Source organism: Chanodichthys erythropterus, chromosome 23 (genome assembly GCF_024489055.1).
Source record: "Chanodichthys erythropterus isolate Z2021 chromosome 23, ASM2448905v1, whole genome shotgun sequence".
Taxonomy (NCBI): domain Eukaryota; kingdom Metazoa; phylum Chordata; class Actinopteri; order Cypriniformes; family Xenocyprididae; genus Chanodichthys; species Chanodichthys erythropterus.
Window position 1 is genome coordinate 25459274 of NC_090243.1, and position 23826 is coordinate 25483099.

At 37.3% G+C, this 23826-nt stretch overlaps 1 protein-coding gene across 2 annotated transcripts; it reads right to left on the reverse strand.

Annotated features, from left to right (window-relative positions):
• Positions 1–19992: 19992 nt before the first annotated feature.
• zic4 (zic family member 4) lies at positions 19993–23618 on the reverse strand. 2 transcript variants are annotated; one of them, XM_067377982.1, is made up of 3 exons: positions 23195–23618; positions 22457–23086; positions 19993–20432 (listed from the first exon to the last, which is right to left on the reverse strand). In XM_067377982.1, the coding sequence occupies exons 1-3, from the start codon at positions 23616–23618 to the stop codon at positions 19993–19995; spliced, it is 1494 nt and encodes a 497-aa protein (XP_067234083.1). The 2 variants fall into 2 exon arrangements, with proteins under 2 accessions (XP_067234083.1, XP_067234082.1); XM_067377981.1 differs by having other exon boundaries at positions 22457–23618.
• Positions 23619–23826: the final 208 nt, after the last annotated feature.

The window sequence follows — 23826 nt, forward strand, 5'->3', positions numbered from 1 at the left end:
AAGCATGCTGAAATGTGATTCTGGAAGTTCAATTAATCAAGAACTGAAAACAACCAATTTAGCAAAGAGCTGTTCATTCAGGGAATCACACGGCTCAGGTAATGTTCTTTTAATCATCTCTATCCGACATTATACTTTTCATGTCACAACAGATGAATGAAAAAAAAAATGCCACTGCATTTGAGGAAGATCATATCTATCATGTTGCAAAAACCGGATGTTTAATGGGATGTTGGCTGCTAAATTTCTGCCTCTGATAGTGTTGAGGTAGCAAGTATGGGCTTTAAATTCTTATTTCTTAAATCCTAATAGTGTATATTTTAGATGTGGATTGTGAAATAGAAAATTGAATCTTAGCCACTAAGCTGAATTCCAGCACCATCTGTAAAGGGCCTCAGTCACACCTGCTCTGAACGCTTTTTCACAATGTCCAGAGAAGCTTTAGTCAGCTGAAAAAGCTTTCTGTGAGACATTACCCATTCAATAATCAATTAAAGATTTGAATTACACTTCAAATCTGCAGTGCAAAACAACATTAAATGTTGATAAGGAATGTGTGATGTGTCTCCAGGGTCAATTTACCAATTGTTTTAAAGTCAACCTTTAACGTTTCTTCCCTCTAGACTTCACAAAACGAGAAGAAATGTCATGGAATGCCAATTTCGGTGAACTCGTTGGACTCTAACTGTGAGCCGACAGCACTGGAGTCAGTGCGAGGAGCCAGTGCGAGAGAAGAGCAGCGGGGCTTGCCCTCTGCCCAATGTATCTCTTTCAGTGCGGGACAGACACAGGCATTGGCTGTACCCTGCTGGGTCCTTCTGAAACCAGAGACTGTTGAAGTGAACGTCTGCACTGTCCAGCCAGTCCACAATGCCTTCCAGCCTCTCTGACGCTCCAAATGTGCCCTGTCGCACAGAGATGTTTCGGACAGTCTGGTCAGCCAGGCTTCTGTCCCACCCCCCCTCCATTCTGACTCCTCCAGACCAGGGCATGGACCACCCTGGGCTGGTCAGCAACCCCTGCTTACACCTGCCATAAAACTTAAAAGCTACAGTCCCATCCTAAGGCTTTGAAGTGTTCAAAGCATAACTCCCTGACCTTTGATGCAACTTTGGCCGCAACACATGTTTGGCGCACCACGTATAAAGCAAACCTCTCTCAGGCCTCGGTCCATGGCCTGTTGGTTTACATGTGTGAGATGCAGGGGCCCACGCATGGCAGCCATGCATACCCATCATGCTGTTCCCACCAGCGAGGGGGGCCCTTGAGCGGGAAAAGAAGAGGGCAGGAAGGACTGGCCCCTTCTGACCCCCTCATGTGTTCACCACTCATCCATACAAACCAAACCAACCCAACTCCCATCCCCCCAATCCCCCTTTACAAACTACATATCTCATGCTTCATACGCCAAAAAAGCGCTTACTGACTTCAGGAGGCATTGGGAAGTGAAAGCAAAATCAATGAAAACCTAATAGCGTGGGCCTCTTACACCGACTAAGAGAGTAACAAGGAATTTTAGACTAAAGAATCAATATTCTTGGCTAGAAGAGCTGTTTTGTCTTGACAAAACACTGAATCTCTGTGCACGAAACATGCGCAGTGTTTGTGCAAATGTGAATATCATTGATTCAGGATAAACTGTGTCCCAACAAACAGAAGGGTCTGTAATTCCCTTATGTTTTCATTGCCATCTCCGCCGGATCAAACAATAAAGCATTATTTGCAAGCCTGACTTGTCTATGTTATATGAGGCATTATATGTCTGCATAAATACTGGTGCTCATAATCGCATAACGCCTGATTATACTACCTTAACCGATCATGGCTCTGTAAATGTCAAACATAGCACTTTGATATAGTGTCCACCTCAGGGTGCATACTTTTACAGCCGGAGTGACAGTGTCATAATGACACAATGCCAACATGACCTGTGCTGTAAATGTATGGAATTGTATAGCGCTATTCAGATCCTTAAAGCTCACATGCACTCTGAGCTGTGAAGGCCTGTGGTAGGTGTTCTTACATATTACACATACTACATTTTGTGCAATGAATAAGACCGTGTTTAATTTAAATAGATTCAAATGTGTGGCATTAACAAATTGTTTTTAATTTGGCATGAACAAATTCATATTTCATTTACATTTCTTTAACGTAATATAAAAATAGAATGGTAACACTTCAAAATAAGGTCTTATTTGTTAACATTAGTTATCTAAATGGAACTAACAATATGCAATGTATTTTTTCATTAATCTTTGTCAATGTTAGTTAATAAATTACAATTGTGGGTAAAACTTTATTTTACATTGTCTGTGTAACACGTTTACTGTACTATAAATTATGCATAATTACTTGCAACTAACAATAAAACGAACACTCATCCTATACCTAACCCTACAGTAAGTATACATGTAGATAATTATTATTACACAGTACTTAAATGCATAAGTACACTGTAACAAGGATACCTTAAAATAAAGTGTAACCCAATTTTGCACTGTTCGTTAGTTCGTAATATTAACAGATACAAGTTTTGATTTAAAAATGTATTAAATTTTGAATTAACATTCACAAAAGATTATTAAATGCTGCAGAAGTATTGTACAGTGTTTACTAATGTTAACAAGTGAAACATCATTATAAAGTGTCACCGATATTTAAAATTACATATATTGTAATTACATTCAAATTAAAGATTACATTTTGAGAAAATAATATGTAAAATATTAATGTAAAACAACAATTCCTACACTGTGAAAAATATTTTAATGATTTATCACAACACTTTTTTTCTTTTGTGAAATCAACTACAATAATTAATGTGGTTCAGATGACATAATATTTTGAGTTTATGTTGATTAAATCAATCGCCGTCATTGTATCAACTCAATTTTTTCAAAATTTTAAAGCAACCAGGTAACTTACTTTTTTAAGTTAAACCAACAAAAACCAAAGCACTACATAAGCTGCCATCTATGATATTTAAGATTATTGCTCTTCTGCTTACGTGACCAACTTCACTTCTACAGTTTTGTAATCCGTTACTGGAAATCTCACTTTTGTATTTATCCATAAGCTTCAGGAGTAGCATGTGCATCTCAAGGCAACTGAACGGGTCAGACAAATGCTGACTTGGCTGAGACAGCAGCTCCAAATGCTGTGAGCTTTCTCGAACTATGACCTTTGGAATGCACAGTCAACAAAGATTTTCGGTGCAAGACATTTCTGCGAGAAATTTATCTCAATTTCAGTGCATCATTCAGGGCATTCTTGCTCAAATGGTTGCGCACAACAAAACGACATTTCCCATGTCTCAACAGGTTTAAGCCTTTATATTTATAAAGACTGTATCTTGCTTTTGATCGTTTAAGTAACAAAAGCGCAATCTGAATTCATGTTGTGAAAGGGTGGCAGCATAATCTCAATGTTCTCCATTAGATGGTGTGGTGTTTTGAATAAGTTGGTCTTCTGGGAGTTAGACTGTGCCTGAGCAACACCCTGCAATGAGCATTACTATAGCATAACAGTACTATAACAGTATGGGCTCGAGTCAGTTCAGTATGGCTGTCAACACCTATGTGTCTTCTGACATGACAAGCCCTTTAAACTGTGACGAGCATAAATCAAGAGGCCATTCTGAAACAACAGGGTCGTATTCTTCCCCTGTCGTGCTTGGACCTCCAGTCCCTGCATGGGGCACCATTCCAGGCCTGGCTGGAGCGGGGCGCGCCTGAGGAGTGCCATACGGAACCAGGCACCACACGTCTCCTCCATCAGTGTAAATTCTAAAACCTGCACAACAACGTTCAACAAGTCATCACAGCTTTAGTATACCTGTCACTGCTGTTCGGGGAGTGCACGATTGTTGCTATTCATTGTGCCCACAAGTCTCAAACACCCACCCGCTCCTACGCCCACTGCTGCCATGAAGATTGACTGCATGCTTTTTTGATGACATTATTATTATTTTATTTCAAAAGAGAAATTGAAATGACAGTTTTCAAATGTCAGTTTGAAAGTATAGTTTACAAAATGTCTGGGTTTGCAGAAACGGATCTTCATTAGCCTATTCCAAAAACTGATTCTCACACACGCACAATGTCCTGAGTAATTAAAATGTTAAATAATATTCATTCCCATACAAAATGTTGTAATGTTCCAAAAAAAAACCAAACAAACAAACAAACAAACAAACAAACAAACAAACAAAAAAACACTGGGTTAAAAACAACCCAATTTGAGTTGTTTTCAACCCAAGGACTGGGTAAATATAGGACAGAACACATGATGGGTTAATTTTACCCAGCAAATCAGCAAATTGGGTTGTTTATTTAACCCAGCATAAAGGGTTGCTTAATTTTTACTAGAATACTAGCTTTTTTTTTTACTTCATACATAAATTAATGTTTACAGATTAACTTAAATCTTCTAAACTTTTTTATTATATATATATATATATATATATATATATATATATATATATATATATATATATATATATATATATATTCTACACAACCATTTTGCTTTACATGATCATTCCGTTATTTTCGAACATATTTCATATAGCCTACTTTATATCAATTTGAATACATATTGCCTACATTTAAGCTTGTTTAACCAATATTATAAGTCAAAAAAATAAACATTTAGAGGTAATTCAAGTGTAATCGACCAGTTTCTGCTGTCCTGTTTCCACCGTACGGCGCTGGATCTCGTGCCGGAGATGGCTCGCATTTGGCGGGGGAACTGGTAACTTCAGACCGCCGCCTTGCGTTTCACTCGTAGCCAAAAAAATGCTATGACTGACTCCATAACCTGTCCATAAATAATCAGTGTTCAATTCTGAGAACATATTTTAACAGCCTAAGTATTTATATTCTGTATCTTTCTGGATAAAATCATAAAAATTGATGCATGGCATCAGGCGTTTTCATCAGGCGAATAGACCGACGCAACACTTGTTTACGCCCCCGGCCTGTATGTTGCTTTGCAAAATGAAAACGATATAAAAAACAATACCGAATTTTTTGATACAATAAAACGTACACAAACCTGTATTTTAGCGAAGACATTCACCAATTTCACAGAGCTGCACTGCTCTCTCCTGAAGAGGGCGCAAAAAGCCCAGGATAAATAACTCAACCCCTGGGTTGTTATGTCTGACCCAGGATCTGGGTAACACAAAAACTACCAAACACTGGAAAAATAACCCCCAAAAATGACCCAAAAGGCTCAACTTTTTTATTTTTATTCTTTATTTATTTATTTATTGTGAAATAAGGCACTGAATTATTATTGATTCAACTTATCTGATTAACATACAGTTCATTTCATGTAAAAAATTAAACAGATGGGGTTTTGTAATCTTTGTAAAACTTTGCTCAACAATATTCTGGGTATCTGACCGGTTCTCCGTATAGCCTATTTCATGTTGACTGGAGCTGAGGGTTTTACTCTGTCCTTTTATCTCCCTGTGAAACTCTGGAAACTGTGTCAGGCAGTTAAATTGAGCATGGAAAACACTTTGTGTTTGTTTATTTGTTGGTGTTTGTTTACGGGTGTACGCAACCACATTAAATGATGTTAAGTGTTCTCGTACCTCATCAAGCAGTGACGCGAAGTTCCGAGTGAATGGATGGAAATCTGGGGGGAAACTTAAGAAACAGATAAATTAGTCTAATAGCATATTTAATGTCTAATTTACATGGTTAAGTCAGACCATGGGAATTTTATGGGGCTATATGAATATGAGCATTGGTGTACTGTGCTACATTTAACTTAATTTGATTTATTTTTTTAAATTTGTTTTAATGAAAAGCCATCATTAATAAGTGGGCTGTAATATTACCATATTAATTATTATTTAAACACAGAGGATTGAGGCCACATACTTTTTTGATGTCTAAGCAGATTTTGAAGTATATCGTGATTACCAGTAACTCATTGACTATTCACGCAAATCATGTTGACTTGGACCAGAGATTACACGGCCTGCTCTTTGTGTGTGCATCCGTCCTCTAACTCGAGACTCTCCGTCACTCGAGTTCTCCTGGAGGGCTGTTTTACTAAGACATTGTGAACGCCACTGACAGTCTCTTCATTGGAGGAGGTGAAGGCTGAACATCCCGCTCTGTTCTTGTGCACTGAGCTGGCTGCGGTCAGACTATCTCGGTACAATGGTGGGCCGGGCAGCTGTTGTGGCCCGACAAAAGGTTCAGTGCTGTTTACTTAGCAACGAATTAAAGACGCATGTGTTACAAACCTGCATATGCAGGATAAAAAGCCTTGGAGAAAAATCTGCCATGCGAAATGGGTTTTTAAGATTGTTTTCCCCTTCTCTCCATTAGAGATGCCATTACCGCTCACACTACTTCAGAAGATTTTTAAATTTACAATTAAAACAAAGTAATAGTTTATGCTAAAATAGGCCTATATTAATAAAAAAAAAAAAAGATTAACAAATGCTCATAGCATTCAAATCATGGACATGATTTGAAAATGTTAAATGGCCCTGAAAAAAATAGTCACACTTCTATTGTTCGCGGTCAGAAATGACCGCATTGGAAATTAATCTCATCTAGTGGAAACTTTTGGTACTGCGCCCAAACAAAGTCTTACTGAAAGCTATTTTTTTGAGATATTAACCCCAGATTTGGAACACAACTTGTTTAGATTTATGGCTTTGATTTTCTCACAGTTTTAGAGTAAGTTTTGGAAAATATATATGTCATATAAAAATAATTAAAAAATGAACATTTTTCATAACTATAAATGTAAAACTTGAAAAAAGTTTCAAGTTCACATTGTTAAACTTTGTTTCACTTCAGTAATAATCCGCCAAGTGTCGTCTTTAAAAAGAGACCAAACTTATGTCTGTGCCCCAAAGCATTCAGGATTTATGACAATTTAAGTTGGACATTTAATTTTCAGGTCCATGCTCAAAAAGTGAATACATTTATTATAATTACTGCAATACAAAATATTAAATAAGAAACATTATCAAACTAAAATATACAATCATTTCATTTGGGAGAAAAAAAAAAAAAAAAAAAAAAAAAAAAAAAACTCTAAAAATTGCTGGGTTTAAAACAACCCAAATTTGGTTGAAAATGGACAAATCCAGTGACTGGGATGTTTGCCCAAACGTGGTAGTTTAATTTATCTCAACTATTGTTTAAAAATGACTAATTACTATATGGCTGGCTTAAAATGCACGAAAAATAGGTTTGGAAATTAAAAATCAGACACATAGTTACTAGAGGCAACAATAATAATTAAAAGGTGAACATTTACTAATAAGCTATTTAATAAATGTTCGTTTAATTATTATTCATTAAACTTATTAATAAATGTTCATTTAAGCAAACAATACAGTAATTATTAAACAATAGTTGGGTTAAATAAAATTTATGCAAACATTTAACCCAACCGCTGGGTTAAAATAATCCAATCGCAGGGTTTGTCCATTTTCAACCCAACTTGGGTTGTTTTTAACCCAGCATTTTTTTTAGAGTGTAAATCGGTCATTTGTGACCGGCACGCGAACAGCACCAGAGGGTTAAATGTAGCCTGATATTTAAGATTTGCTCTGTTAAGCATTGTGCAGTGTGTATATGTGAAGTGTAACCCTAAATGCTTTCAGTTTAAATGTGTATACAGTTGCACTAGTCTCTCTCTCTCTCTCTCTCTCTCTCTCTCTCTCTCTCGCTCCATAGAGGGTCTATGACTGCTTTGGCTCTTCTTAGGAGAATGTCCTGGAAACGGGGCTCAGGCGCCTTTCCAATTCTTGCCAAGTACTTAGAAGTCAACATCGTCTATCTTTGATTCACAGACGCATCCACGCTCCCAAGAGCTCACCCTTTGATCCCTTTCATTTTTTTCTCCCTCCTGTTTCTACACCAGATCTGTTATGCGCTAAAATTCTTTGGTTTTCCATAGAAACATCTCCTTTCCCTGGGAATATTGATGTTTTCTTCCTCGCGGGGGTTATGATATGGTGAATCAGAATCTCAAAGCCACGGACAATGGCAGTATTCATGGTCACTTTTTGTCTTTGTCTGGTTTTGTCTTGTTGTTCAAACCCCTCGTTTCTCAAATGAATACAAATATTGTTTATTCTGTTGATGTCCACGTTCTAGTCACTTCAGCTGCTTTTCAACGTTTCAACTCTTTGTTGGAGCAGCAGGTTCTGTACACTGGAGAGAATATAGACTTGAAGGAGGCCTCTTTCTTTCTTTCTTTCTTTCTTTCTTTCTTTCTTTCTTTCTTTCTTTCTTTCTTTCTTTCTTTCTTTCTTTCTTTCTTTCTTTCTTTCTGTCTGTCGAACTATAGCCTACATAGGCACGTCACAAAAGTCGTTCAGTTTCCCTATATGGCAAAATGTTTCACTTGCATCAACAACGTGTAGCGGGATCATATTGTGACATGTGCGCGCGGAACGCTTAATTTCCCTCAGTAAGCCATGGCAAATTCATATGCTCTATGAATTAAAAAGAGCCCTTTCCCGTCTTCTTTCTTTCCAGCATTGACATATCTGCTCCAGCACACTTTCACTCCCCATTGTCATCATGTCACCCCAACAATGTTCATCTCCTGGACACCAATTTTAGAGCTCTTTGATCTACCGAGTGAAAAGAACAAAGTTATGGAGAGAAGGGGCTTTTGTGTTCCGGCTTTTAGATGTTCTTAATATTACTGGACAATGTGGAAAACCAGATAATTGATGATTGATGTCATACAGTTTAAGAATTTTTCAGCGGAGTTTCAAATTATGCACATATAAAATGAACCAGTTAATGAAGACAGATACATTAGTAAAATGATACAAAGTCGTTGCAAAAGTAATTGTAAAGTCGAAATTAACTTTTATTGTGGCTAATTTGATACCGAAATCCAGAGATTCATCTGGTCCCTGTTGGCCAGCGTGTTTAATATGGACCATACATTAATTCCGAGATGCAGCTTTTATGTGTCTAGTGTCAACTTTCATGGCTCTCTGTTTGAATTACATGAGCAATCATCAAGTAACCCCCGCCCCCACCTTCGCGCGCGCGCACTCTCTCTCTCTCTCTCTCTCTCTCTCTCTCTCTCTCTTTCTCTCTCTCAGTCGTTCTCACTGTCCTCAAAACATGCATTTTTAAATGTAATCTCTTTTTAAAAATGAAATGTTAAAACAATAATAGTTTATTTAAACATTGAATACACTGTGATTCTTTAAAACGTCAGTCAACAACTTTTTAGCTACATTGTTGTCATTTCACTAGTGACCAAATCTAGAAATATTAGTTTTTCGTCAAGCTCAACGTTCAATCAAGTCCTATAAATGTTTACATTTGCTCTAACACAACTGGACATGTCGCTAAACTCATTTGTAAAAGGAACACAGAGAACTTTCAGATGATCTAACATTCTATAATTAAAACTTCTTTCTCGTGTTGTTTCCACTTCTGAAATTAACGTTTTCTAAAATTAGTCGAAGGCGAGATTATCGTTGACTTGGCGGTAATATTATGATCGGTTTCCTTTAAAAAAAAAAAAAAAAAAAAAAAAAAAAAAATTTGATAAATAATCAAGACGTCGGGTTGTACACTAAAAAATGCTGGGTCAAAAACAACCCAAGTTGGGTTAAATATGGACAAACCCAGCGGTTGGGTTAAATGTTGGACCAACTTGCTGGGTAGTTTTATTTAACTCAACTATTGATTCAAAAAATGACTATATGACTGGCTTAAAATGAACCCAAAATAGGTTGGAAATTAAAAAGTCCGACACATATTTACTAGAGGCAACAATAATACTGTTTATTATTTACTCATTATTTATTAAACTTAATAAATTTTCATTTGTTAAACATATTAATAAATTATAATTTCCAACACATTTTAGGTTCATTTTAAGCAAGCAATACAGTATTTTTTAGACAACAGTTGAGTTAAATAAAACTACCCAGCACACTGGGCAAACATCTAAACCAACCGCTGGGTTTGTCCATATTTAACCCAACTTAGGTTATTCTTAACCCAGCATTATTTTTAGTGCATGCATAAACGTGGGTTTTCTTTGTTTTCATTTTAATAATTATATTTTTATTGATCTGTTTTTCATAAATAATCTTGTGATGTTTTACCTTCATTTTAGGGTGTGTTAAACAGGACACCTTTATTAAATGTTTCAGATAAGTCGGTTTCTCTTTTTGCCCCAACATTTTGATAATGTACAATGTAGGCTAATAGAATTGTGATTACGTTATTTGTCTTTTTTTTTTTTTTTTTTTTTTTTTAAGTCGTCTTAGTGCAACACTGGACTAGAGTTTATGATTTTATCATAGTCCCATGCCTTAAAACATAGACTATCAAATATGATTCAGATCTCTGTTATAACAGTGCCGTTGCTTTTCATATGCATTTTAACAACATTTATTATACAACCCTGCCGCATCTTCACAAAAAGAAAAAGAAGAAGAAAAAAAAAGCCTCCTCGTCGATGAGCACACACTGTCTTAACATTGATTGAAAACAGAGACCAGACACAAAAACCGTTTACAAACATGTAGAAGCCATTCACATCTACGGGATTCATTCTCAGTGCGAACATCCATCTGATGAAAAGGAGGTGTCAGGCCTGCGCAAGTCCTTTATAAAGGCCGATTGTCATTTAGACAAACACTGGAGGACAACATAAAGGCAAAGGTCAAGTCCTTTTCCAGTTCAAGTGTGTGCTGATTCACCTACAGGTCGACGGGGCACCACTTTATTATATCTCATCATGATGAAAAAAATAAATAAAAAAAACTATCTATCTATCTATCTATCTATCTATCTATCTATCTATCTATCTATCTATCTATCTATCTATCTATCTATCTATCTATCTATCTATCTATCTATCTATCTATCTATCTATCTATCTATCTATCTAACCAATTGCGCGTACAACAGGTCAATTTGTTATGCAATATAAGACAATTAAGCTGATTTTGGATATTAATTTGCACGCAATAAAAATCCCTCAATGCGAATATCCTTTAACTATCAATAATACAATTATGAACTGCAGTAATACCTTTTACACTTTGAATCAAACACACACTGCACTGGCACTATCATTTTTTTTTTTTATTTTTTTTTTATGGTTGCGTGCTTCCCTCTCGTTCCGCAAGTTCAATTATAACTGTGAGGAGACAGACGGATTAAAGAAACAAGTAACACTAATTGCGCGGCAGGTATAACGAGGAGGTCCAATCTTGCTTCCCCTCTCTCTATTGAGTTTGTGTCGTCTTAATGAATGACAGGTAGAGCTACTTCCTGCTTTCACACGTGCAAAAATAGGCCTCTCTCTGCTTGCAGCCATGGACCCTTACTGAGCTCGGGAAACAATTGATTTTAAGCATATAGTTAATTATGTTCAAAAGGAAATCGTCTTGAGTCCACCATAAAGACGCTTATTATTCTTTGGTTTCCTTCGTGTATCATGCAAGCAAATACATATGCGTTTTCTGTGGTCAGCCATGTTTTGTGATTGGTTTTGCCCTTTTTTTCCTATTTTCAGAAAAAAAAAAAAAAAAAAAAAAATAGTTCTTACCTTCATTTTTACGTCAAAAAGACCTTTCTTTGATACAGCCAGCGTCTGAATCTACACATTTTAACTAGCTGTTAACACTGAATCTGTGCAAAAAATGGGGAAAAATCTCAGACTATTCCTCAGCCCTCGTCTGTGGAGTTTCCTCAGCCACACAAAAGAGTATTATGAAAAATAGCCCAAGTCCAAAGAATGTCTCAGTGGTCGACTTATTATTTAAATCTTTCATTATATGGGGTGAGAAAAAAAACTTATAGAAACTTTCCTTTTGATGAATTAACTCGTGCACAACGGGAAAAGTCTCGCTAGACATAATTCTGCCCTTTTTATGATGATTTGAGACTTAAAAAGAAAGATCACCAGCTTTTGTGTGAGGATCAAGACGTTATGCAGCATGTGGGAGCGGAAATGTTTTTAAAATGGCGGCGACGATTAAAACTAGATTTTGAGATTTGTGTTAAACTCTGTTTATGAATTTATATGTTGAAAAATTGGTCAATAATAATAAGAACGCCCCTTTTATGGTGTTATTTTTTTATGCAAACTTTTCACGCAATTCATAAACATGACTTCGTTGTTTTGGTGCTGTCAAATAATAAGAAAAAGATTTCGTATTAATAAAATAAGATTGCATGAGTTGTTTCATTATACATCAGAAAAGGTTGCCACTGACACTCAACGGGAATTTCTTTCCTTCATCTACACCTTTAAATTTCTTCCAAGACAGACTTGAAAACGTGTCATTTGTCAAGTACAGAGAGAGCATATATCGAGATAACTTGTCTTGTGTGTGTCTAATTGGAAAAGTCGATGTTGGAAGCCTGGCCACGCGTCTGTAGCTCTAAGAAAGAAAGAAAGAGAGAAAGAATGCCGGAGCGGAAATGAACTGCAGTTGAATGACACTTTACTTGCCGGTGATTAATATTGATCCACACCCCCTTCAAGCGTCGTGCTTTAACAACACGCAGGTGGCTGTTGACATTTCACTCGAAACCTCACCTCCGAAAATCCACACACACATAAATAACGTACACTAAATAAATAAATAAAACAGTGCACAAATTATTAATAATCAAAAACAGAACCCTCGTCCTCAGCAACAACAATATGCTTAATTGCAATAATAAGAAGACAATAAAAAAAGAAAACATATCTTAATTATCATATGTTGGCTATTTCAAATATAAGATCTTTATTTTGCACGATTTCAGGAGCGTAAACAAACTTATTTTTCTTTTACATTATTCTTAAATAAATAAATACATTTGAATTCTATATGGCAGATCTCAGGTCATGCGTAGCTCTTCTTTGTTCCTCTCCGTCTGTGGGTCATTTGTTTCCGGGTTGTGTGTCGATACCTTCAGCAGGTCATACAGTCACTGTGACAGCACAGATATAATGCTGTTTAATAGACCGTGATGATGCAAAAGACATTAAAGTTAACAAAGATGTGTCAAAATTCACATAATACTCCATATGTTCATTAGAGTGCTCTCAGAGGGCCGTGGAACATTTCATTAATTTGTAATTTATGAATGTTTGACAAATATTACAGGGTATGTAAATATGAGAGGCGTAATGTCTTTTCTGCGGGAGATGAAGAAATGACCCAAAGTCTGCGTTGCTGCTAGAGTGATCACACGAATTATTCCCCTGCTCAAACTGTGCTTTCACCGTGCACAGCACATTTCCGAGCCGTCGTGTGAAATAGTGCACATAAACCAATGACTTAAAACGTCACGTCGGCAGTGCACATTTGCATGTCTGAAACATCTCACACGTTACTATGATGCATGGTATCTTATGCCTCATCTATTTGCGCTTCTGTGGCATTTTAAATTCTATTCTATTCTATTCTATTCTATTCTATTCTATTCTATTCTATATCTCTACTCTCCTTCCAGTCAGTTTGCTGCCCTATGCACTACTTTACCTTAACTGTAAATTGATCTGTTCCATGGCGGGTGTCAGTGTTTCTGTGCGAAGGCGCTTCCTCGCACAGCAGAGTTCTGAAACTTGCCTCGTTCAGGTGGCCAGAGGTCAGTCTCCACTGTTACTCTCAGACGTCTGAAACCCGACACCTGCGGAAAGTTGCACAATACCAAACCAATTTACAACCTGTTGCTGAGGCTGCCATAGTACTCAATATATATATATATATATATATATATATATATATATATATATATATATATATATATATATATATATATATATATATATATTAGCAAATGGTGATTAGAATTGGATGTCAAACGGAAGCATGTGACAGCGTGCCTTAGAAGCGGGTTACACAACCTTTAAAGGGTTAGTTCACCCAGAATGATATTTCTGTCATTAATTACGCACCCTTATGTCGTTCCAAACCCTTAAGACCTTCTTTCATCTTCGGAACACAAATTAAGATATTTTTTGATGAAATCTATATGACTCCTCCATAGACAGCATTATAATCAACACTTTCAAGGTCCAGAAAGGTACTAAAGACAACGTTTAAAAAAAAAAAAAAAAAGGACGACGTGAAAAAAGACCACATGACTACAATGGTTCAACCTTAATTTTATGAAGTGACGAGCGCAAAAAAAAAAAAAAAAAAAAAAAAAAAAAAAAAAAATCAACAATTTTTCCTCTTCCCTGTCAGTCTGTTATGTAGTTGACACAGTGAAGGCATTACAGAGCTTCTGTGTTTAGGTCCGTTATTGCCCATTATTATTATTATTATTATAAGTTATTGGCCAGCTCCTGTGTCAGCATCATATGGTGCTCACGTGAACACGGCCTCAGCCAATACTTAGCCCGCATTCGGACGTAAATATGGAAGCTCTGCAATGCCTTCACTGCATAAACTCCATAACATGTTTGAAAAATTAAATAAAATCGTTATTTCTGTTTTGTTTTTGTGCACAAAATGTTATGGTCGCTTCAGAAAATTAAGGTTTTTAATTTAAGCTTTTTAACTTTTTAATTTCATCAAACATATCTTAAATTGTGTTCGGAAGATGAACGAAGGTCTTACAGGTTTTGGAATGACATAAGGGTGCGTAATTAATGACAGAAATTTAATTTTTGGGCGAACTAACCCTTTAAGTCCGCCTCTTTACTGAACATATAGAATTACCAACCATTCTCATGATCTAGTACCTAGAGTATCCAGTAAGTTAGTAAGTTACGCTAAGTTAGTTTCATGACACGGAAGAATAAATATTTCACGGCTATCTGGAGACAACACTTTCTTCTTCTGCCTCAAACTTTCATAGCTGAAAACCATTCGCGCCTCTCTTTCCCTTTCTCTACACAAACCACCTCATATGTTGCTCATAATATGAAATATGAACCGCGGGATGATAGATTATATTTCAGAAATACTTAATCGCTGAAGGGCACATTCTGCAATTCATTATCATTTGCCCATGGTGATGATGTATGGCCCACTTAAATAAATCTGATACTCCCATAAAAACGATTTCATTATTTTTACTTTTCATTATCATCATTACCCTATTGCATAGCACGCTTAATGCTGGAGCAGTTGCATTGATTGATGTCTCTTGTATCATCGTATTAGAAGACAACATGGCCTATTGCCAGCACAGCTTTGACCATTCAGTTTAGGCATCTGGAGATTAAGGTGTACCGTCCATAGGGAGCACATGGAAATATGGAAATTCACTTAATTTGGTTACTTTTGTTTGCCTTTCAGTTTCTGTCTGTGCGGTGATAGACCCCTCTGAATGATGTACATTGAATTAAACTGTAGTATGTTTGAATTTTTAAAGGAAACCCAGCTGAGTTAACAATGTTTACTATAGATGTTTCCCTTTGGACCAACAATAAAATGGTTTTAGCTGGAAATATTGCATAGGCTATTATATATATAGGCCAAACAAACAAACAAACAAACAAACACACAAACAAACAAACAAACAAATAAATAAATAAATAAATAAATAAATAAATAAATAAATAAATAAATAAAGCTATTTTACCAGAAACTCGAAGCAAACATTTATAACTAGGCAAAAGTGAACTAAAACACGCTTGTGTTCTTCTTTTTAGTCACGTGAAACATGAAACGGCTGGTCGTGAATATGCATACATACCAGAGATAAAAAATAACTGCAGGTAAAACTTGATAAATTACCTACTATGATTGTCGTACAGATCCACAGAGTGCACATCTGGGTTTGTATTGCATCTCAACTTGACTTGGACCTAATGCATTTTGAGGGGAAATGCAACGTTTTCCTCGTATCAGCTATCATCAGTCAAGCATTTTGCAAATGATCACTTTCCAATAGCTTTAATGCTTAAAGAATGCGGTGTTTTCTTGGATCCTTCTATTAAATGCAAACAGCAATGACATGTGCTTTCACCGACTAAATGTTTTTTAGTGGAAACGCACGATGCTCCCCACATAGCGTGCTTCTTTGCATGGCATATATCCTGCTCATGTGCCCCTTATAGACTCTAATGTTTTAATAGCAAATAGAAAGTCCTTGTTGCAGACTATACGAACAAATTAGAGAGAGAGAGATCAGAGATCAAAGGAAGCGAAATAAGCACGGGTCGCTCGACTCATTCAAGCATCTGCTTTGAGATTCAAGGCCAACAAGCGTATCTTACATTGAAAGAAGGTTCCCATTCAGAGTGCAGGTGCGAAGTAGTGCGGCACATTCTGCTACATTATTTGAAGGTTGTTAGAGATCAGTGTTCACTCTGCTAACTATAGGGGCTGATTCTCACTAGAGAAGAACTCCTTCATCCATGAAAGTACAATAACTCAGCGCCAGCGAATAGATGATGGTGGTAATCTGACTATTTAGGAGCTTATTCAATCAGGCTACCCAATTTATTAGTCATTTCTCGCTATTTCTTTTCAGTTAGTCTATGCCAGTAACATTTCTCTTCTCCATTCCAACTCCAAACCTAATGGTGCAGGAAGTGATGTCATAATGTGTTAAGTTCAAGTTTGTTTCGCACGTTGTTTATGACTATTCATGTTGCTTCCATATTTACAGGTGGATAGATGGATATGTCCTTTATAGGAAACTTCTGTTTGGTGCAATATTAATGTGTTTAGCAGTTTTTCCATAACAGCGTTTGGTTGTAATTAAATAAGTAGCATGTGTGCATGTAAAAAAAGAGTAGTTAATATGTAATTACGTGTTTTACTATACTGTAATTAGCGTACATTTATGTTTAAAAACGTGTCATGTACATTTTATTGCAAAAACAAACGGTGTATACTGGGATATCGCAGCATTATAAATGTACTCAAATTTGGTTGTATTTAATTTTAACTCATACATGCTGTAAAGCGGCTTGTTTCTTCAAATAATGTTCAATATAAGACACATAATGAATTACCTATATGGACGTCGATTCGAGCTGAATTCTTATTTCATCAAGAACAAATCTTACCTCTTACTTTTATAAGTGTACACATTTTTAATAATCAATACATTGGCAAAATTGAGCATAAAATATGCAAACTTGATTGATTGATTGATTGACTGACTGACTGATTGATTGATAGACAGTCAGCTTTTATAGACAAAGCAACGGATACAGTATAATTAAGTGCAAAGTAACAATACTTGGACGGCAAGACCAGCGCCGGTTAGTTGGTGTAGGACTGAGTTGGAGGGGACAAAGAGGTCTAAAAGTAGCCAGTTCCGTTTTAACTTTCTTTGTGTTATTGACTAGTTTATATATTTATATATTTGCCATTGCACCTGTCCTGTCATTTTGTATGCGAATTCCAGTCAGCCCTTGTCATGTAATTATGACATTAAATAGAGCGTTGAATGGTGTGGAGAGAACCGCTAATCCCCTATTAAAAGAGCTTTGTTAAATAATGCAGGACAGTTTCCGGAAGTGTGATTATCGCCTCAATTATTTCACAAAGAAATTATATTTCACACTCAAATGAGCCCTGGCTTGCATTTAACAAATAAGTTTTTTCTTCTTCTTCTTCTTCTCCTTCTTCTTCTGCTTCCTTTAGAGAGGCAGACTATTGCTTAATATAATCAGAATATGTTAGGCTAAGTCCACCATATTATAACAAGTGAATAAACTATAATTTAACTTTTATTATACGAATTTAAAAGGTTAAATGGACGTGTGTCTTGTGTTTCAGTTGTGTTTCACTTCACACTTGTAAGCGCTTCATTTGCATTTAGAAGAAATCATTTATTATTGTTGTTGTTACTACTACTACTATTACTATTTTCCATTTCTAGCTATTTTCAGGAGATGGCTGTTATTTTGGAATGGCTAATTCCTCTTATATGATCATGTTTCCCAAAAATCTCGACACTGCTGGTTACAATAGTTATATAGACCTATTAACTAACGAATTGTTGGCTTATTTGGAGAGAGAATAGAGAGAGCGCATGTTGAAAAGAAACATTTATTGTTCTGTCCCCATTTAATCGTAACTTTGACACGCGGACGAGCGTGAGCGCTCTCAGGCTCACCAGGAGTCCGAGAAAGGCAGCTTGTCGATAGTTGATATTACTTGGAAGTATACTTTATTCTGGTCAATTCGTCTCCTCTTATTTTGTTGAATGGAATGAAAACCTTGAAACAAATTCGCGCGATCAAAATGGTGACACCTTTCCATGTCATCAGCGTCGTTTAGACGACATGCAAGAATCCCCTTGATAATAAAATCACTTCAAGGGATCCTTGCTTCAATTGAGACCAAACTATCCCTTTCTCCTCTTATTCACCAGCTCTGACACTAGACTACGACACTGTTTGGTCTTTTCCTGCTGTATTTATTTTACACTGTACGCAGCACAGAAGTTTAAAAACTAAACGTGCTATAATCACACACACACACACACACACACACACACACACACACACACACACACACAGTTTTAAAGGGATCAGTTGAGAATGTAAAAGCTAAGCCAACACGATCACATTGGTAGATTTCTGCATTCGTTGGATGACGATTCCTAAAGTGAATAAATATTGATCGATCCTTAATGAGCCATTTATTGATTAAAATGTACATTTGCTTGGATATGCAATGGCTATCATAAGTTGTTAGTTTAGATTATTCCAACACAATGAACATAGGCCCATGCCTCGTGTGAAAAGTCAGACCAAATCAATTGTCTACTAGACTTTTTCGGTGATTTTAAAACCGAACGAATAAACGTTCGTTTAAGTAAAGCGCGTTTTGTGGTTATTTTTTTCTTTACAGAGGAAATATTGCATTCTTTCTGACAGAACATATTCTACGGCCCCGTCGCCCATATTATTTAAATTTGACTGGGCTTTTGCTATTGAAATCTTAACTCACCGTGAAGATTCACCGTCGTGAAAAAAAATGTCTCTTTGTATAAAAGCCTCTTTGAAGTCTGTGTGAAAATATGCAACTCTTTCATCAATTGCTGCCCATGTAATTGGAGTGTAAAGCTAGGGTATATTTGTGTGCATAAGCAATACAAAAGGAAATAATAATAATAAAAAAAAAAATAAAAAAAAAAAGTTATCGCAATGGGGTTCGCTGAGAGAATTAAATTTATTTTAAGTTGGCTGGTATCCTCTATGTCATTTTAGGATCATGTATATTTTGATCATTTAGGGGTTTGTATTAGATAATGACTAAACAATATAATCTATAACATAAGTATTTTTTCCTACTAAAGCGAAGGTCTTTTAGCTTTGCATCATACACAATTTATTCAAAATACTCACAACTTACAAGGCATTTCGGTACACATTTTAAGGTCTCTTCTGATAATTCGTATTTTTCATAAAAATGGATTGCTGACAAGTTTTACAAAATCACAAAATAACCACATTGATAAATGACTAATCATAAATGAAACGTCATATCAAATACATTAACACTGTTTCCATCAAATTGGCTTGGCTGGAGAAAGCACAAAAAGAGGAAAGAGTCTACGTCTTTATGAAATTCAAATAATCCGAAATATTACTTTTTGTACAAAGTAGAGTAGCAAACATTTAAAAATTGCTGAAAGACAAAAACCTTACAAAATTACTGTTCACACATGGACATTAAAACGTCGTGATTTACAACTGTACAGGTTTAATAATTAAGCACTTTGGTTCAATAATACAAAAAGAAATTCTTTACCGATTCAAAAATAAATTAAGATATTGAAATCAAAGCGGTCTATTTACAAAATGATACAGTGACATGCCTACACTATTGAGAAACATAGACACTCGGGACATGTTTTATATCGATTGGTGGTTAGGCAGTGACATTAGCTGTCAAAGGGCCAGTGCATCCTTCAGTAAGGCAGTAACAGTGGACAAGCCTACTCTGAACTGACTCACTCAGGCGTCAGTCCAAAATGGACTGTCCAAATAAGAAAAGATGTCATTTCAGTCACTTCGCCAAATGAATATTACATTTTGTTAGAAGGCGTCCCTCCGTTCAGGATTGCCGTACGTTGGCCCCTCCGTATGGCCCGGTGTGGAGGAACCGCTGGGTGGGGTTTGAGGGCCACTGGCACCGGAGCTGTGACACACGTACCATTCGCTTAAATTGGCCGGCTGGGACGATGATGAGAGTGGCTCGGAGATCGCAGAGGGAGCTGGCTCCCGTCCCAAGTCCGATGAAGGAGAAACAAGAGATGGAGTCGATGATTCGTAACCCGAACTCGGAGGTGGAGACTTGCAGTGCACCTTCATGTGTTTTCTCAAAGAGCTGGGATGCGTGTACGATTTGTCACAACCTCTGACTTTGCAGTTGTACGGCTTATCGCTAGTGTGTACGTGGGAATGCTTTTTCCGGTCACTGCTGTTGGCGAACCGTCTGTCACAGCCGTCAAACTCGCATTTGAAAGGCTTTTCACCTAAAACAACAAAACAGTTGTGACAATGGTCATTACAGGTAACAAGTGTTCACATTATCATTATAACGAGCGCATAACCAAATATACTTTGCATTAGTCAAACGCATGTCAGTCTGTACAGGGTAAATCAGGTCACACGAGCCCCATGATATCGCGATTATCTTTTTACTGCTCTCATGGCAAGCCCCTTGTGACTGAGACGCTCAGACAGCAATGATTTCTTTTCACAATTACAGATTATTGGGCATCCCCTTTTTTTTAAAGCACGCACGCGCTCTCATAGTAGTTTCATTTACCTTTGGAATGTAGAGCATGACGATCTCATAAAATACATCTGATCCACCATCTAAACTGCTATTAGGCCTGTCCCACTGTAACCATAATAGCTGCTGGAGAAGGCGGCCAGGCAATAGAAATGTTTGAATTAATTACATTTAATCACATCACGCTTATTTCCGAAGGACATAAGCTCCAGGAGTTTATAACACTACGTAATTGCTGCTGTCTAATTACAGATGCTTGCTGAATATCAATTTGACCTTCAGCTGTTGGGCCGAGAAAGCCAATCAAGAATATTAGTGTACTACAAGAAAGCAGCAAGGAGGAGACCCTTGGGAAACCATATCCATAACCAAAGATTCAAATACCGCCCAAGCAAGAAAATAACTTAGCAGCCCCCGGGAATGTCGCACAGACGTAATAAACAACGATGGTTAAACATCAAAACTGAAGGATTGTTATCTTAGATGTGTTTCCAGGTAAACGTTACACGTGGGCAGTAATCCTTTTGAAAACCTTATTATGCCAAAGCAATTTGCAATGGAAAGAAAAAAAAAAAAAAAAAAGTAAAACTCACTGCCGAGCGACCTTATTTACTAAATCTGAAGTGCAAATATATTCCTCCAGTTGCACAGATCCCACAAGGCATTAAAATGAATAAAAATAACTATATAAACATATAAAGTTTATCCTGTTAAGTCACGGCTGATTTACTCTTTCAGAACTTTGATACCGACTTGTTGCATGCGGTCAATCTGCAATTTGTCAACACTGAATGCGTACTTTCTTATATCGTCACAGTTCAGAAATAAATGCAAATAATTACAAAATCTTGTCTCCTGTGCAATTAATGGCAGTCGTTTTGGATAGTTTCTTTCTAAAGGCTACACACACACACACACACACACACACACACTGCAGTGTAAGCAAAACAAGACACTAGCTCTCAAAAACGCAGCCATATCCCTGTAGATCATTACAGAGTATTTGAACAAGTATTTCTGAAAAAAAGTTATTTTATGAAAAAAAAAAAAAAAAAAAAAAAAAAAAAAGAGTGTTAGTAGTTTCCATACTAATGTAGTGAAAAGTAGCGTGTAACTGTTTTCAAAGTGGATATAAACACTTGTGTCGAATTAACAATAATTGTAATAAAAACAGCCGATGTCTATAATAGATTTATTGTGGGGGAAAAAAGGCTTTTCGTCTCTATTTGTTTTTTGTTTTTGTTTTTTTGTTTTTTTTCAGCCGACTAAACTAGACACAGTAGGCCCCAAAACATATGAATGTTTTGAAACATCCAGAAGCAGTTATGAAGTAAGGAATGCGTTATTTTTACAATACACAATATTAAAAAAGCAAGTGAATCAAAACCGTAACACTCCACAGTGCTCCACCTTTATGGTTTCTTTTAAAAATGACGTATTGCTAAACCATGCTAGCATATTCTGTTAGTGTAAACTAAATAGTTGTATTCATCAAATTCCTTAAATAACAGCGACATAAAGAAAAAGATACCAGTGTTCTGCGAAAACTCTTTGCATCATAGATGTTATATAAAATAGCTTAAATATCACCCTGAAGCGGAATTTTAGACAAACTCTGCATCTGTTTAGCTTGCAAGCTAGCTCACGTCATTAATAAACTAGTGCCCGTGCATCGGTTTGTTTACACTTCAGCATTGCAGAGTTACGAGGCGCTAGCATTTAACTAAATTGTCCTAAAGGACAGCAAATTAAGTCACTGACCTGTGTGTGTCCTCTTGTGGATTTTCAAGTTTTCCGATCGGGCAAATACTTTTCCACAGCCGGGGAACGGACAGGGAAACGGTTTCTCTCCGGTGTGCACTCTGATGTGATTCACAAGTTTGTACTTCGCTTTGAACGGTTTCCCCTCTCGTGGACATTCCTCCCAAAAACAGATATGGTTCGCTTGCTCCGGTCCTCCAACGTGCTCCACGGTCACATGTGTCACTAGTTCGTGCATGGTGCTGTACGTTTTGGAGCAAAGTTTCTTGGCGGAGTGCTCTGGCTCCAGCCACTTGCAGATGAGCTCTTGTTTGATCGGTTGCCTCATGTAACGGAAAAAAGCGCCAGCTCCGTGGTGGTGGTGGTGGTGGTGTGCGCTGAGATTCATGTTCAGATTGAGCCCGCCGTATCCGTGCAGCGGAGAAGCAGCAAACGGGTCTGCCCTGGAGCTCGCTACTTGACTCAAATGATCAGACCGAACGTACATTTCGGCAGGTATTCCTAACCTTATTTGTCCGTTCAAGGCTTGGCCACCTGGTGCTCCGGTAGATGGCTGCTCGTGATGAAGTCCAGGGAAGAGAGAATGGTTCCCAGGGTCGGGGTGATGACCATAGTGTCCCGGATAGCTACCTGTTGTTGAGACAAACATTCCGTGGTGAGAGGCTGAACCAGAAGTCTGGTCGGTCAGCACGGGCATGGCTTGAGCTGTCAAATCTCGGCGAATGAGGAAATCCCTACCTGCGGATAGCGCCTGGGCCGTGTGAGACATAGAGTACGGGACCGTTGCCGCCTGCACCGGGCCAAAAGCTCCCGTTTGACTGGAGACCACTTCACTGTGGCCTGCAATATGATGATTGTGGTGGTGATGGTGGTGGGGATAATGATGGGTTGGGCTGATTTTGAGGGCCGCGGAGTGCCCCATGTGTTCTGGCCCGAATGGACTCGGCCCCAGGCGGGGTTCCGCAGTCATCTCCCCAGGGTGCGAGTGAGCCATTGAGTGTGGATGGCTGCTGAACCCCGGGAAGCCTGTCACGCTCTGAGGGGTATGGTGGTGATGATGGTGATGGTGGTGAGCCCCTGCCAAGTCAACTAATCTCAGCGTCGTGTTCCGTTTGGAAAACGCGGGGTCCATCACAGGGCTTCCCAAAGCATCCACGCTCATTACTCCTAATTTTAGAATAACTTGACAGCAGGCAAAATAATAATAATGATGATGACAAATATATTTTAATCGCTTTGAAGAATACAGAAGAAAAAAAAAATTAAACTTCCCCTAAAGTTTAGTTGCTATCTCGGTGCCTACGTGGAATCCCATTCGGTTGAGAGGCAGCAGCAGGACGCTTTGATATACTGAATAGAGATTCATGGTA

Excerpts from the sequence above, each read along its gene's own strand:
- zic4 (XM_067377981.1), bottom strand. The coding sequence starts at position 23,618 with ATGAGCGTGGATGCTTTGGGAAGCCCTGTGATGGACCCCGCGTTTTCC. Across the intron at positions 20,433-22,456 it reads CCACAAGAGGACACACACAG|GTGAAAAGCCTTTCAAATGC; the intron begins GTCAGTGACTTA and ends TTGTTGTTTTAG.